The sequence below is a fragment of the Alnus glutinosa genome, chromosome 13, assembly GCF_958979055.1.
Source record: "Alnus glutinosa chromosome 13, dhAlnGlut1.1, whole genome shotgun sequence".
Taxonomy (NCBI): domain Eukaryota; kingdom Viridiplantae; phylum Streptophyta; class Magnoliopsida; order Fagales; family Betulaceae; genus Alnus; species Alnus glutinosa.
In genome coordinates, this window is record NC_084898.1 from 25,409,637 (window position 1) to 25,427,025 (window position 17,389).

A 17,389-nucleotide genomic window follows, 5' to 3' on the forward strand; every position below is an offset into this window, starting at 1 on the left:
CGGCACGTCGGCCCCCATTTAGTTTCATCTTGAGATTGTAAAATATATATTATTGAGACGGAGATTGGCTTTCGACACAGAAGAATTAAAATAACTGCTTAGCTCACAAGAAACCCAAGAAACATTCATATATTTAAGCTTACTAGCTAATACAAAACACAAGTACGAATAGAGAAAAAAAAAAAAAAAAAATTCTCACAATTAATTAGGATGGAATAGCTCACCCGACTTTAGAAGTGTAGAAAGAAAGCAACGTGGAATAATTAGAGGAAAATGATGGCGGGCGAGTAAGAAAGAGAAGACTGGCGGCGGTGGCAGATATACTTAATTATATATGTGTTGAAGGATGAGCATCATTGTCACCCATTTTGAAAGAAAAAGACTTGAGTGATTCCGAAACCATCCTGAACCACAAAAGAAGTGGAAGAAACACGAAATATCCACCAAAGAAACCAAACCAGGCTATAATACGAGCGTTGGATAATAACGGAGTTGAGAAGCAATAGCAAAGAAAGAGGAGTCCAACGAGTAGGGTGAGCAACCATCCAAGAAAATCAGTCGGGACGAGGAAGAAAAGTGTAATGTTTGTTAGGTAAAAGACGGCAGTATTTAAACCGTAAAAGATAGTGGAATATTGGTCTCGAGATGGATTGACTTCACTGCTAGGGTCGAACCGGGCTGTGCAGTTGAAGTGATTGGCACCGGTACCGTTGAACGGATTCGCGACTGTGCAGTTGAACAAGTTGGGTTGATCAGGGCTGAGTGCTACTGGGTAGGTGACCGTTATTAGGAGTCCAGCAACAACCAACAGCGCATTCCGCCTATCCTCTGTTATAACTGTTTGCCGACGACGTATTCCTACGTAAAGCTTCATAAAAAATGTGAAAGAAGATCTTAAGTAATGTTCAAGTCTAGTTGTACAACGCCTGACACAACGTTGTCGTAGCATATCTCTGATCCGATGGTTGTCCACCTGTGTTGACTTTTGGTGTTCCAAGATGTCAAACACCGTATAACCCTCCAAATTCTTTCTATGATCTGATCCCATATTCAGTAACCTCAACACTATTGATTCATGATTCAGTATCCACTTCACTACCTGCAAGATGTACGTAGACAAAGATAAAAACCCAAACTAATAATATTGCTAAACATGCACGCAACATTTTAGATAATTAACTTGATCGATCAGTAGTACTAGCTAATACTGGAAATTAAGGACTTGCCTTCGGTTGATTTCTGGATACTGCAACGTGCAACAGAGTGTTGCCTTCATCATCCGTGCAATCCAGCAGTTTCTCCTCTAACAATTTGGCATCTTTAAAACAAGCCCCCCGAACCCATTTTAACAGGTACCAAAAAGCTTCGAGCATGTTATTCTTCAGGGCTATATGCAGCACATTCTCTCCTCGAAATGTCACATCTTCAACAGACTCGGGGCAGAGTTTTAAATTTTTTTCCAAAAAATAGAGGTCTCCTTTTTCAGTTACGTAATGCAAAGGAGTCACACCCTCCTTTCCTCGGACACGGACAAGGTCCTTATCAGCATTAAGTAGTCGGTTAACCAGTATGGTTTGTTTCTTTTGCAAAACACGGTCATTTTCAAAAGCATGCTTTTGCAAAGCAAGGTGAACTGGGGTGAAACCATCTTGGTTGGGCTTCCTAGCAAACGAGGGCTTTAAGCTCATGATCTCCATGGCAAACGAGGTGTGTCCTGCACGTACAGCTGTGTGTAATGGAGTCTCGACAAATGGAACGTCGTCGATCCTATCCAAAACTTTTGCATCCTTCCGTATCAAGTTGTACAAGACATCAATGTTTCCTTGTTGAGCAGCAACTCTCAAACTCCCACCCTCTTCTAAGAGAGAGATATCCCCCAAACACTCATCCATTCCTTAGAATAAGAGAGTGATATATATATATGGGATGGAGTTGTGATGGAGTTGTATATTTATCATTTTCCTATATGGGAGATGATTGGGGTACAACCCCTTTGTACAACTTTGGCACAACCCACTCACAATGAGGTGGGGTCCATACACGTGGGTCCCATCTCATTGTGAGTGGAGGTTGTACCAAAGTTGTGATGGAGTTGTATATTTATCATTTTCCTATATATATATATATATATATAGTGAGTCTGACAGTTAAAAGAGCTAGCTGATGAGTTGAGAGTCGAGACTCGACTAGCTAGTACTATTGCGGAAATGAGAAGATTAATGGGCGTACTACTCTAGCTATTTATAGGATTGGATCATATCTGCACACGTACTGCACGTACTGAGGCAACGTACGAGTTTAACGTTGTACGTCTTGTTTGCGAATAATGAAGCGTATATATAGGACGTCCACCAACTAAGCTTTTGTTTACATCTTGGAATCTTATGGGTTTCTCCATCTGATAATAAGCTTAATTTTGTTTGGGTTTTTTTTTTTTGGTTGTCTTTGTGATCAGCAAAACCGAATATGATTGAAAAATATAGAAATCATTTTTCTTTCCCACTGAAGTAGCTAGACTTCGTATCCTCTAACAAATTATATATTTAAGTATTTTTATAGAAAGGTTTCTCAATATAATGTTTTTTCTTTTTAATTATTATATTCTCTTCAATTAATATAACATTCTTTGTTTTATTTTTGACACTGATCATGCAGCATAAAAGACGTACACTTGTTCAAGTAATAAAAAAAATAAAATAAAAAAAAACGATATTATTTTTACAAATGGCATCCTTTTAATTAGGGATGTAAATAAGCCAGTCCATTCTACAGTCCGCTCGATACCCGCTCAGTTTAGCCCGATCCGAACTCGAGCTCGATACTGTAGAAACTCGATCGTTATCTCGATTAGTAAGTGATACATACCCGACTCGCTCGACAAAACTCGATAGGGGCTCGCGAGCTCAATTCGTTTAAAGCTCGACCGGATCGCTTGCCCGACTCGTTAGTTCGACTCGTTAGCTCGTTCATATCTTACATATATATTAGTAAATAGTAAACATAGTATAATATATATAGTATTACATATTAATTATAATACTTTGATAACAATATTTAGCATGTTAAATTAACATATTAAGTTATTAATAGTTAGTATATAACAATATAACAATATTAAATAGTTAGCATATATATATATAAACACATATATCACATCACACATGGTTAACAATAGTTATATATTATACTTATATTATAGTTACTTAGTTATATAGAATATATTAGACTTACTATTTGTTCACATTATACATATACCATTGTTTATACTCTGTAGTTATATATAATAACATATTATTAATTTGTTACTTATAAACTATAGTTATGTAATATATTTTATAATATGACTTATATACTTACATATTATATATTTATGTTATTAATAAATACATAGAGGTTGTTCATAATTAAACTTGGGCTTGAATTCTGCTTTGATCATTTATTGAAAAATTTAATAGTTTACATCGAGCTCTAGTTGAGCCGAGCTTGTCCAGTAACCCGACTCGGCTCGAATGTTATTTTCAACGAACTCGAGCTTGAGCTCGAGCTCGCCCGAGTTTTAAACGAGCCGAGCTTGAACATGTAATTTATAGCTCGGCTCGAATTCGAGCTCGACTATTTAGGCTCGACTCATAAACGAGCCAGTCTTGAAATCTTCGAAGTCGACTCGGCTCGGCTCGATTACATCTCTACTTTTAATTAAGAAAGAAAACTCCCCAAAACCCATTATAAGTTGATCGGTTAATCCATATATACAGATATGCCTATATGGCTATAGCAAGGAATCCAGACGTACAAAAATGAAAAGTCAAAAAGAAGAAGAAAAGAAAAAAAAATGAAACTTCGATCTGGAGAGACTTGAGCGGAGAGGCATGAAGTATTTCTGCAATTAAGCATGTGGGCTGAGGAAAAAAGAAAAAGGAAAAAGGGAACCTCCAGAGACTTGAGCGGAGAGGCAGAAGTATTCCTATAATTAATAAGCATTTGCATGATTGCGTATACGTACCCCTCCGACTCATTAATAGACAGACACTTTAAAAAGGAAATGCCTTTAAATTAATGATGAGAAGATTGGATGATCAGACATCACTGAAGCAACGCGTTTAACGTTGTTTGATGAGAATAAAGTACTGTAAAGGACGTCTGCTGGATGAGCCTCTTTCTTTCGGATTCATATATATGTGCGCCACCTGGGATTGTCTCTGGTGGGTATTATCCTGAAGTTAAAAATTTGATGAGAATGATATTATCTTGATAAAGATTATATTATTTTGAATTTATAGATTCGATGGTATTGAATCACCAAGTATTAAAAGATTTGATTAAGATTATATTGAATTCAAATTGTATGTAAACTCTATAAACAATCTTTTGTATAGTAAAATTATCAAAGAATAAGAGTATCATATATATGTAGTATTAGGCTTTATCTTATATATGGACATATATCAAAAGTCAAACCATGTAAAATCATTTTGTTTACTTTATTTTATTCCGCTATTCTTTTATATTTTCACTTAGCTTCTTCCTTTTTTGGGCAAAGTTCAAACTATGGAATATTAATAGCCATATAAGACCATCTTGATTAATAGCTACTTTATTTTTCTGCTCTACTTAATTAGCTGCTTCTTTTTTCTGGGCAAAGTTAAAAGTACTTCAAACCATGGAATAATAGCCATTAAGATAACACCACCGTACATAACAAAAGAAAAAAATAATAATAATAAAAGGAAAAAGAAATAATAAAAAAATAAAAAATAAAAATAAAAAAAGGAAAAAAAAGAAAGAAAGGAACCTCTCCACGTGCTGATGTACAATATGAAAAAAATAAATAAATAAATAAATAAAAGAAGAAGAAGAAGAATAAAAGAAAAAGGGGAACTCTGGAGACTTGAGGGGAGAGACAAGGATATTCTTATCGCCGGAGGAGTTCATGACGAAAAGTGGGTTTAGTGGGCTCACAAAAAAAAAACGTGGGCTTATTCCTGAAGAAATCATTTTCAGTGATTTTAGAACGAATTTTTCAGACACTAATTAATTTTTTTTTAGGGTGCCTTTTTTTTTTTTTTTTTTTAAAGTAATTTTAGAAGTCCCTCATGTATTTTTCATGTCTCTCCAAAAAAGATATATATGGCTTTTAAAATCACCATTTGATCAAAATTTAATGATAATCGATCATAAGCTCAATGGTAATTTTAAAAGACGGGATACAAGAAGAACCTTTAGCATTGATTTTTTGTGGCCAAAAAAGAAAAGAGTAATGCTTTTTAAGTGACTTTTAAAATTACTATTAGATTTGAGATAAATTATTATTAAATTTTAATTTAATAGTAATTTTAAAAGTTAAGAGTGAAATTAAAAATATAAAAGTGAGAGTGCTTGTAAAAATATTCATTCGAACACTTCAAGTGTTCATTCGAATGAGGTTGATGTAATTAATGGATGGAGTTAGACGATCGAATACCATCGTATGTACCTTGTTTTGGAGTAAACCTTCATATATAGACTATTCTGCTCTTGGATCAATTGAAGTAAAAACGCCCCATAAATTTAAACCCCATAAATATATGCCACGTACGTACGGCAGATGAGTTTAATTTGGAAATGCACCAAATTATTCATATACATATTATATAGGATTAGTAGAGGAAAGGGTACTGGGTATATATAAGTATTAATTCTGGTTGCCTTGATAAAAATAGTCTTAAAACACTGGCCACAATTTAATTTTTGGCCTTGGGTTCCAACAATTTAATTTGTAGAGCGGACAAAATACCCAACCGTGGCTTAGGCAGGCTTGTGAAGAAATTAATAATGAAATAGAAAAATAAATAAGTTATGAAAATTAATAAAAGAAAATAGAGACGAGATTTTACATAGTTTGGTCTATGACCTATATCCATAAGATAAAGTCCAAAGGACTATATTATATATATATACACACTCTTATTTCTCTTAATAGTTTTACAATACATAAAACTCTTATTTATAGGAGAATTGTGATAGATAAGTATGGTAATCAAATCAATGTAACCTGATTACCATCAAATTTGATTACAATTAAATCAATCTCATATATTCCCCTCCCAAATCCAACCACAATTATATAGAGAATATATTCTCTAACATCACCCTCAAACTCAAGGTGGAATAATCTGGAAAATTGAGTTTGCAATAAATTATTTTTTATTATTTATTATTTATTTTTATTTTTTTTGTGTTGGAGATGACAATAATCGACGATGGTCGACAACGATGATTGGAGGCGCCGAGGCGGTAAGGATTTTCGAATTCGTTGTTTGGTTTCAGCTGAAAATCCAAACTCATAATCAAATTTAATTGGTGGAAGCTATATATCAATTCATGTGACATACTCCATAACCTTGACTTCAATTTCTGTGAGGTTTTTGGGTTGTATACAAAAATGGAAATTTCTTCCTCCAAAAGGAGACCAATTGTTTCTTGGTTAATTAGATGATTCTAATTAGGAAAAAACACTATTTTACAATTTCTTCTTAGATTGATTTCTAATATTCTAAAAGGATGTGTTATTACTACATCACATTATCCTACATCAATCCTACACCAAGACATATTGGGTGTGGGTCCCATGGACCCATGTATATGGGACTCACATGCATGGGTCTCACACCCTATGTGTCTTGGTGTAAGATTAATGTAGGGTAATATGATGTAGAAAAATCATTTCCCTATTCTAAAACTATCGAAAGCTTTTTAAATTAATTGATTTCTAATATTGTAATAAAACTTTTTTTTTTTTTAATATATGATAATTCCTAGTTTGTAGTTAAGATACTTGTATTTATTTATAAATTCAAAGTCAGGGCCTGACTATCGGGTCAAGTCCGACCTTCAATGATGGAGTGGGCTAGAGCTCGGGCCGAGCCAAACCAACATTGAACGCGGATTGAGGGCCTGATTTTAAGGCAGAGCCATGCCTACATTTAGGGCCAAGCAGCTTAATTTGGGCCTTCATTTAGAACCTTACAGCTTGGATCAAGTGAGGCTCTTTTTAATTCGTGGCCAGACGGAGAAAATGCTTAGGGCCAAACCGACTACCAAGCATTTTTCTTAATCATTTTCCTTCAATTTCTTACAAACCTCAACTTCAATGGCTCCTTATGGCCTGCCACGACCATGGAGAGTTTACTTTTAATAATTTTTTGGAGTATAATTAACAATTTGTAAGTATTCTTGTTAGAAAAATTGGTTGAATATAGACGAAAGTACATCTATTTGATAAAACTGAAAGTATAATTAATAAGCTTAATTGTTGATAAAAGGTGAAAGCATATGAAATAACTTAATTGGTATAATATTCCCATTTTTTTTTCCATTAATATATTCCTCTTTCATATATTTAACTCTGCACCTCACTTTCATGTAGTCTAACATCATCGATCTAAAGTAGATTTTGGGCAAGAATGAATTCTCATACAAGTTCTTTAATTGCGGCTCTTGAACAAATAATTAACAGATAGAAACAACAAATTAAAGCGGAATAATGGCACAGGCCAACCCATAATTCATGGGGAAGTGAAGATGGATTCATGATTAAAATTGAGATGTAATAGAACAAATAGAGGAGTATAATGAGTGAGTATTGAAAGAGTTGCATGCACTAAAAATATAAGAGTTATAAAATGATAAATTATATTTATTGTTGTTAATGTTAAAATAGAAGAGACACTCTTTCTCTATAAATAAATTTTTGTATACAATCAAATAAATCAAGAAAAGATATAGCAAATAAAAGGCTTTGATATGTGAATCCAAACACTAGCTAGCTAGCTAGCTTTCACTACTCTATATTCAAGGAAGGGACATGTTTGACGAACTTGCCAGGGAACAATAATACGAAAAGATAGCTATTAAGTAGAGCAAAGAACTCACCAATAGTGCCTAAAAGAAGAATATTTATTAAGGGAGTTGAAATGCAATAGCAATAGTCGCTGCAATGATTGCGTCCCTATGAGCTCTGAGCGAGGGTTTAACAGTTGGACGAATGGGTCCCTGATAGCGTTGATCGAGGCAGTGTTGTTGAAGTGAATGGCTTCTGAGCTTCCGCAGGAGCGCTGAGTGCCACTTGATAGGTGACCGTTAATAGTAGTGCAGCAACAACCAACAACGCATTGCGCCGATCATCTGTCATAACTGTATCATGACGACGTATTGGTATGTAAAGCTTCTCACACACTTGTTCCACGCATTTGAGAGCTCTCTGATAAGGTAATATAACTCTAGCTCATAAACGACTGAAACAACCTTGTCGTAGCCTATCTTTCATCTATTGCATGTCCACATGTATTTGGCGTTCCAATATGTCAAAGATCGTATCACCCATTATATTCTGGGCCTTTAAATCAACTAATTTTGTATCCATTAACCACGACACTACCTCACTACAAAAAATTTGTATATTAGCGGCCAACTTTTTAGCGGCGACATCAAAGTCGCCGCTAAAGACACCTCATTAGCGGCGACATTTAGAGGTTGCCGTTAATGAGTGTCAACTAATTTTGTATCCATTAACCACGACACTACCTCACTACAAAAAATTTGTATATTAGCGGCCAACTTTTTAGCGGCGACACCAAAGTCGCCGCTAAAGACACCTCATTAGCGGCGACATTTAGAGGTTGCCGTTAATGAGTGATCTTTAGCGGTGACAGGAAGGTCACCGCTAAAAAGTTGCCGCAAACATACTTTAGATCGTTAGCAACGACCCTTGTTGGTCGCCGGTCGCCGCTAATAATGGGTCAATAGTGGCGACAATTGGAGTCGCCGCTATTGACCCTACACAATAAAAAATAGAAAAAAAAATAAATAAATAAATCATATTCATTAGCAGCGACTTTAGAAGTCACCGCTAATGCTAGATCAATAGCGGCGACATCTAAATGTCACCGCTAATAATTGGTCAATAGCAGCGACAATTGGGGTCGCCGCTATTGACCCTACACAATTAAAAAATAGAAAAAATAATAATAAATCATATAGCGGCAACATCTAAATGTTGCCGCTAATAATGGGTCAATAGCGGCGACAATTGGGGTCGCCGCTATTGACCCTACACAATAAAAAAATAAAATCATATTCTAGCCTCTTAAAATCAAATTAGCATATTAACTTTTTTAAAACAATTAAACCCTATAGAGGAAAATTGATTTTTTTAAATATTATCTGTGAAGTTTTTTATTTACTATGCTTATTTAAAATATATTCACCGTTTATAAAAATTTTTGTAGCTATATATATATAAATTGTTTTTGTCATGATTGATAATGACAAGATCATAAGATCGATAGAAGATCTGATCAATCCAAGTGTATTACTATGATTGGTCGAACTTCCAATTGAACCTATTACATTAATAGAGTTCGGTCAATCAAACTTGACACGGTGAAGGTTCAATCGAACGTCAAATTGATCCTTTTGTAGTGATAGTCTGATCAATCATGATAGAATAATAGGATCGATAGACCATTCGACCTAGTGCTTTAGTCTGATCGATCATGATAGAGTTTGATCGATCAAACTTAAGACAATGAATGTTCGATCTAACGTGCGATTGATCCTAAGTACTAGTTCGGTCAATCATCACATTATCATAGGATCGATAGAAGATCTCATTAATCCAAGCGTATGACTCTGATCGATCGAGCATCCAATCGATCGTAGTGCATTAGTTTGATCGATCGTGATATAGTTTGATAGATCAAACTTGACACAGTGAAAGTTCGATCGAATGTCCGATCGATCATAGTGTAGTAGCCTAATTGATCATGATAGAATAATATGATCAATAGACCATTTAATCGATCCTAGTGCATTAGTCTGATCAATCGTGATAGATTTCTATCAATCAAACTTGACATAGTGAAGGTTTGATCTAACGCGTGATTGATCATAAGTTCTAGTTCGATCGATCATGATAGGATCATAGGATCATAGGATCAATAGAATATCTGATTGATCTAAGTTTATTTCTCCGATCGATCGAATATCCTATCGAACCTATTGCATTAGTCTGATTAATCATGATAGTGTTCGATCGATCAAACTTGACACAATAAAGGTTTGATCGAATGTCTGATCGATCCTAGTGTAGTAGTCTGATCAATCATAATAGAATAATATTATCGATAGACCATCCGATAGATCCTAGTGCATTAGTTCGATTGATTGGATGATCTATCGATCATAGTGATCTATCCTGATTGATCGGATGATCTATCGATCTTATTGATTTATCATGATCAATCGGATGATCTACCATGATTGATCGGATGACCTATCGATCATATTGATCTATCATGATTGATCGGATGATCTATCGATCCTATTGATCTATCATAATCGATCGGATGATCTATCGATCATACTGATCTATCATGATTGATCAGATGATCTATCGATCTTATAAATCTATCATAATCGATCGGATGATTTATCGATCCTATTGATATATAATGATTGATCGGATGATCTACAATGATTGATCGAATGATCTATCGATCATACTGACCTATCATGATTGATCAGATGATCTATCGATCTTATGGATCTATCATAATCGATCGGATGATTTATCGATCCTATTGATATATAATGACTGATCGGATGATCTACAATGATTGATCGAATGATCTATCGATCATATTGTTCTATCATGATTGATCGGATGATCTATCAATCATATAGATCTATCATGATCGATCGGATGATCTATCGATCGATCCTATTGATCTATCATGATCGATCAGATCTTCTACCATGATTGATCAGATGATTTATCGATCATATTTATCTACCATGATTGATCAGATGATCTATCGATCCTATTGATCTATCATGATCGATCAGATGATCTATCATGATCGATCAGATGATCTATCGATCCTATTGATCTATCATGACCGATCAGATGATCTACCATGATTGATCGAATGATCTATCGATCCTATTGATCTATCAGGATTGATCATATGATCTATTGTGATCGATCGGATTATTTACCATGATTGATCGGATGATCTATCATGATTGATCGGATGATTTATCGTTATCAATCTTATGGATCTATCATAATCAATCGGATAATCTATCGATCCTATTGATCTATCATGATCGATCGGATGATTTATCATGATCGATCGGATGATTTATAATGACTGATCAGATGATCTACCATGATGGATTGGATGATCTATCGATCATATTGATCTATCATGATGGATCGGATGATCTATCGATCGTGATAGAGTTTGATCGACCATACTTGACACAGTGAAGGTTCAATCGAACGTCCGATCGATCCTAGTGTAGTAAACTGGTCGACTATGATAGAACAATATGATCAATAGACCATCTAATCAATCATAGTGCATTAATTACTCCGATCAATCATTATATACAAACTGAAACAACATTAAAAATAATTAAAAATAATAAATTTAAATTTAATTTTTTTTTAAAAAAAAAATTGAGAATAATCTTAGTTGATTAAAATTTTATTTTACTTTTTGAAATAAAAATATGAACTCATTTTTTTTAAAAAATAAATATTAGATTTAATTATTTTAGAAAATCTCTCTTTTCATTTTTTTTTTAAAATTATTAACATAATTTTTGTCATATATAAAAAAAAAAAAAAAAAAGAAGTTTTAAATTTTTAAATCTTTTAGTTTTTTTTTTTTTTTTTTTTTTTTTTTTAATTTAAGTTTTATATTAATTGGAGCTTTTTTTTGGGGGGGGGGGGGGGGGGGGGTAATTGGCGCGTGGGAAACGAAATTTTTCGTGTCCCGCGCTCGCCCCCTGCTTTTTGGAAAAAAAAATTCAAACCTTTTTTTTTCCTTTCTCCGTGGCCTTCCCTTTCTTTCTTCAATTCTTTCTTGTTCTTCTTTTCTTTTATTCTTCACTTTTCTTTCTCTCTTTTCCCGGCAAGATCCGCATAGTCTCCAGAATCCCAGATGAACATCTTCGACGTAGGGTACGACTCTGACCAACCTTATTTTCCATAGAATTGATTTTTTTTTTACCCATTTTTAAATGGGTCACATTCTTTCAGTGTTTTTGAAATTTTTCCAAATGAATCACTTGCTTATTGATAATAGCTAGAGTTTGATGACTTTGTAATTCCAAGGGTTGGGGAATTTCATTTTGCCAAGTTAAAATACTGGAGATTGATTTTATAGAGATAGATGTCAGAAATTTTCTAGCATATCTTGGCAGACAAACAGTGCTTTTGTTGAAATGTTCCGGGATTCTTTCAATTTCCTCTTTGGTTTTTCCTTTTGAGAAAATATTCAAAGAGGCTTCCTCTTCATTTTTCCTTTTTGGCCAACCAGAAGAAGTCATATTCTAAACCCAGTTTTGTAATTTAGATTGCAGATTAGGTGTTTGGGATTTGCCCAAGTGAATCAAGTAGGTTCCATGAATTTACCATCAATACCATTGATCCCAAAACTTGGGTGTTTTGATCATGTTACCTTTCATATGAAATGCTAGTTGCTGCCTACAATTTTTAGATTATATTGTTATCTGTTTCGATGTATTGCTCAAGGCAGCATGAGGCTTGAGGTCAAGCGCCTCCTCGTCCTTGGTTTTCTGCTATTTTATTTCCCAACAACATCTTGCATGGAGCATGTTTGCCATTGGTGAGAGAACGCAGATTCTTTTGCTCTAACATTGGGGAGATTGAGCTTTTCCTGAAATTTTCTAAATCATACCAAAATATTTGACATTTAGGAGTTATTATATTCTAGTGATTTATTGTCAGTGGTTATTCATTGGACATCCATTGGAGACCCATATGCTAATGTTGGTGATGCTGGGCTTGGTTTTGACAGTGAAGAAGCTGCAAAGTCGTTTGCAGAAAGGCATGGTTGGGAATATGTGGTATGTGTTGGTTAACCTTTTGAAAATTTGCTACTATAAGGGATTTCTTTTCTGGTCTTTGACTCCAAGATCCTTTCAAATCTAATTATTTTAATGTTCATTCTCATACTTTTGTTGCCATCACATGCTTATCTGGTCTTTTTTAGGTGTGTTTGAGCACGCACAAGTTGATGAATTGGTTTCATATTTTATTAAGTTTTTATGCTTTTTTTTTTTTTTTTTTTTGTTCGTGGATTTGGATAGTTTTGTTGCTTCAATTTCTCTCCAATTTGAATTTTTTGGACACCTCAGCTTATTTTCTGATATATATATATATATATATATATATATATATATATATATATATATATATATATATATATATATATATATATATTTTAATTTAAATTTTGAGCCGTTTTAGGGTCCTTAAAACGACTCTAATTTGTTGGAACTGTTTTGGACAAAACGGCTCCAACCGGAACCAAAACGGCTCAAGACAAGATTTACCAACCCTATGATTTGAGCCGTTTTGAAAATGGCTCAAACTGTTTTGAGCCATTTTTAGGCTTTAAAACAGCTTTAAAAAAAGGAGTCAAAAAGCTGTTGTTTTCGTAGTGAATGATAGGAACCTGTAATTTCTCCTTTAAGTTAAGCAGCTAATTGGAGGTAGTTTGTTATATATCTAATGGTTTTGGGTTGGTGTTTGTGTCCTGCATTGGGTTTTGGGTTGGTGTTTATGTTTTACATTCTTGGTTTTATCTGTTCTGTTGCATCATTAGGATTTGCATTAAAATATTTTGAATTAGAGTATATAAATATAATATGTGCTTATGATTGTTTCATTGCGGTGAGCCAGTGAGGTCTTATTGCTCCTTTGAACTTGAACATCTTTCTGTTCTATTAGTTTCTTTATTCTAGAAAGTACTTCAAAATAAGGTTATTTTACATAAGTTGTCTTGCATTTTGATGGGCAAAGGTCATTTAGTTGCTTGCATCTACCAGAATTGATGTAGGTGTGAAATATCAAATACAGTTGATCTGGAATAGCTACATCTAATAGGTTTTCACCATATGTACCTTAAATATTTTGGATAAGCTTGTTTAATTCAGTGTTTTAACATAGGTTTTCACCATATATATGTACCTTACAAGTGACTAAGGTGGTTCCTGCTATGTCGGAGGATGTGAAAGAAGCTTTGGTAAAAAAATATTAGGAGAAGGATGACCCCACAACTATTGAAGACTCGGGCTGACATTGAAATGAAATGCTTCCAGTTTGATGTTGTTCTTCACATCAAGGTCTTATTTTTCTTCTTTTGTTGATGTGCGCCTATTTTTAGACATTTTTTTTTTTAAAGGTATTTTTAAGTTGCAAAGTGCTATCCTGGTTACACATGTTCTAATCTTTGTCCCTGCAGGATTCCATGCGGAAAGCTGAAGCTGCTGGCAATGATGAATGTCCCTGCAGGATTTCATGTGCACTTTATGTTCTTACCACATAGACTCTTGACACGGTTTTGTGCAAACCCTCACATGAGTGTTTATTTGATATTTATTTTTAGCCATGTATCCTATACAAAATGAGGGAAATGTGATTGTTATTTAAACAAGTCAGCTAATTCAATACGGTGTGCATCTTTGTAAACTTTACTTGAGGCAAGGAAATGTCTTGCTTCATACTTGCCAGTTAAAAAAAAGGAAGAAAAAAAAATTATGTCTTTAATTTGTTAATTTTTGTGTTTTAATGTTGCGGTCAAATATTACGATTTGGGTTCACCGGTTCTTTTCATCTCTTGGGTATGGGTTCATTGTAGGTGTGGGACAATGGGTTCTTGAATTTGGGCATTTTTTTTTAAAAATATATATTTTTTAATAATGATTTTTTTTTAATTTTTTTTTTTTTAATATCATTAGTAGCAACATACATGTTGCCGCTAATAATTTTTTTTTTTTTTTTTTTTTTTTTTGTTTTTTTTTTTAATTTTTTTTCATATCATTTGCGGCGACCCGTATGTCGCCGCTAATGATAGCACATTAGCGGCCACATTCGTGTCGCCGCTAATGATTTCCGTTCTATAATTTTTTTGCGGCGACATTTGTCACCACTATTGAGCGAACATTAGCAGCGACTCTATATGTCGCCGCTATTGATCTTTAGAGGCGGGGTATATGCGGTGACCACATTAGCGGCCACATGTCGTCGCTATTGATCAATAGTGGGGACAAAAAAGACTTTTAGCGGCGACAAAAGTCGTCGCTAATGATCTTTTTTTTTTTTTTTTTTTTTTTTTTTTTTTTTGTAGTGCCTGCAAGATGCATGTAGCTAGAGAATTAATTAATTAAGCAGAGATGCATCAATATCCATTAACCAAAGCTCAAGACTCAAGTAAAATTTTCAAGACAACATTTTTGGAGATCGAATGTTATGTGTCTAATTACTCAAATACATAACGAATAAATAAGAGTAGTTTAAGGAACCCTAGTATAACGCCTCGCTTTTTACAAAAAAACATAAGTGAAAATTTCGATTTTTACGTGACATTATAACATCATCAGAGTTAAAATTTAGTAGCGGAATATATTTTTCTTCTTAATGTACAACTGGGAACATAACATTTCCGATGTTGCATCTGATACCGGTATGTTAATCTTTGTTTATTTGTTAATCTTTGAAAAAATTGTTTATAACCTTCCAAATCTAATATGTTAATCTTTGTTTATTTGTTTATAACGTTAGTACCAAACCTAATTGGCTAATCATGGATTCATGAGTTAAGATTTGAAAAAAAAAACAAAAAACAAAACAAAAAGAAAAATATTTTGATGACTTTTGGTATTCCAGCAAGTCTCAACCCCATTTTTTTGCTGATTTCTTAGTCTATGTATATATGTGTTTTCTTAGTCTTTGTATATATGTGTTTTCAAATATGAAACAATCAGTAAATTCATTATGTTGTATCTTTTGCCTCTATGTGTTTCTTATTCTTATCATATGCTGGTGTCATTAACTAATTATGTGTTATGCTTCTTCATTTTTTGAGAGTGCAGAATTTCTTTTATAGGATTAGAAGAAATTATGTTCAGATTTAGGTATAAGAAATTAGGTGCAGAAATTTTAACTTACTAACGATTATGTGTGTCGGTGATTAACGAAGATTCAGTTGTATTCGATGACGATATGGTTAAAATAAATACAATGGAAGATCCTTTTATTCATACGAATCCGATGATTAAAAAAAAGGCCGGTGCAGAAGAAGTGTATGAAAATTTCAACAGTTTGGACCCATTTTAATGAACTTCCTTCTACAGATCCAAATGACACAAGGATATGAGCAAAACACAAGTTTTGTGACTATAAATATATAACAAACAATTCACATGGAACTGGAAATCTACATAAACATATGAAGGTTTGTAGGGGGAAAAATGATCATGATATTCAACAAATGCTTCTATCTAGAGATCAAGGAACTCTGTCAGTAAGTGCCTCAAAATTTTATTCTAAAAGATATAGAGAATTGTTGGTTGGTATGATTATTAAGCATGACTTGCCTTTTTTATATGTTGAATATGATGGTGTAAGAGAAATTCATAGAAACTTGCATAGTGATGTACCATTAATTAGTAGAAATATTGCTAATTAAGACTGATTTGATTAATATGCAAATGTTGGAGAAACAAAAGGTTAAGTCTTTATTAAATGTTTGTCCTAGGAGGATTAGTTTAACATTTGATTTGTGGACTTCTTTGACAACCGGTGGGTATATTTGCCTCACTGCACATTTTATTTACAAAAATTGGGTATTATCTAAAAGGGTGTTGAGCTTTTCATTCATGCCCCCACTACATAATGGTGCAGTCAATATATAAAACTATAAAAGCAAAATATAGCCTTTAAAGCAATTAGATATGTTAAACATACGTATGTACGTAGGGTACTACATACGTAGGGGTGTGCACGCATGCAGGCGTGTTATCACTGAGTTTTGAAGTCCATTGTCCTTTTAGAATAATATAATAAGAACTGGCTTGATACATTTTGGGGCTTTACTCGAGAAGTTTAAGTGAGACATTTTATTTAAAATTAAAATATTAATTAATTTAAATTTATATTTTTATCTAAAATACGTTATTCTCTCTTTTTGGGATGCAAAATTACTTAATAAGTTTTTATATTCATTTTTTTTAATATTTCATTTTCAATTGATAATATGGCTAATCTATTTAATCTTTCTTGTGACATTTTTGATTTTAGATAGAATTTTATTAATTTTAATTTTGAAAAATTTCTTTTTTGTAGAAGCAACCGTAACGGGTGTTGTCAATGAAATTCTATAAGCAATACTTGCATTCGGAAAAAGAATCAAGACATTTTATATAATTTAATGTGTCAATTGGAGTAATACTTTCTTCTATTTATAAAATTTCTGTTAAAACTTTTAATTCTAAAGATAAATTTAAGCCATCAATATCATAATAGATATCAAGT

General features: G+C 33.4%; 1 protein-coding gene and 1 long non-coding RNA gene across 4 annotated transcripts; one reads left to right on the forward strand and one right to left on the reverse strand.

The window, feature by feature from the left end:
• Nucleotides 1–255: 255 nt before the first annotated feature.
• LOC133854987 (ankyrin repeat-containing protein BDA1-like) lies at nucleotides 256–1,917 on the reverse strand. Its single transcript, XM_062291278.1, has 2 exons — nucleotides 1,227–1,917; nucleotides 256–1,099 (listed from the first exon to the last, which is right to left on the reverse strand). Exons 1-2 carry the CDS (start codon nucleotides 1,890–1,892, stop codon nucleotides 329–331), a joined length of 1,437 nt encoding a protein of 478 aa, XP_062147262.1. The 5' UTR covers nucleotides 1,893–1,917; the 3' UTR covers nucleotides 256–328.
• A 9,895-nt stretch (nucleotides 1,918–11,812) lies between these two features.
• Nucleotides 11,813–14,605, forward strand: LOC133855007 (uncharacterized). 3 transcript variants are annotated; one of them, XR_009896905.1, is made up of 4 exons: nucleotides 11,813–12,010; nucleotides 12,800–12,918; nucleotides 14,053–14,199; nucleotides 14,319–14,605. It is a non-coding gene; the product is annotated as an uncharacterized LOC133855007 (long non-coding RNA). The 3 variants fall into 3 exon arrangements; XR_009896906.1 differs by having other exon boundaries at nucleotides 12,870–12,918; nucleotides 14,024–14,199; XR_009896904.1 differs by having other exon boundaries at nucleotides 11,815–12,010; nucleotides 12,870–12,918.
• Nucleotides 14,606–17,389: the final 2,784 nt, after the last annotated feature.

Excerpts from the sequence above, each read along its gene's own strand:
- LOC133854987 (XM_062291278.1), bottom strand. The coding sequence starts at position 1,892 with ATGGATGAGTGTTTGGGGGATATCTCTCTCTTAGAAGAGGGTGGGAGT. Across the intron at positions 1,100-1,226 it reads TATCCAGAAATCAACCGAAG|GTAGTGAAGTGGATACTGAA; the intron begins GCAAGTCCTTAA and ends TACATCTTGCAG.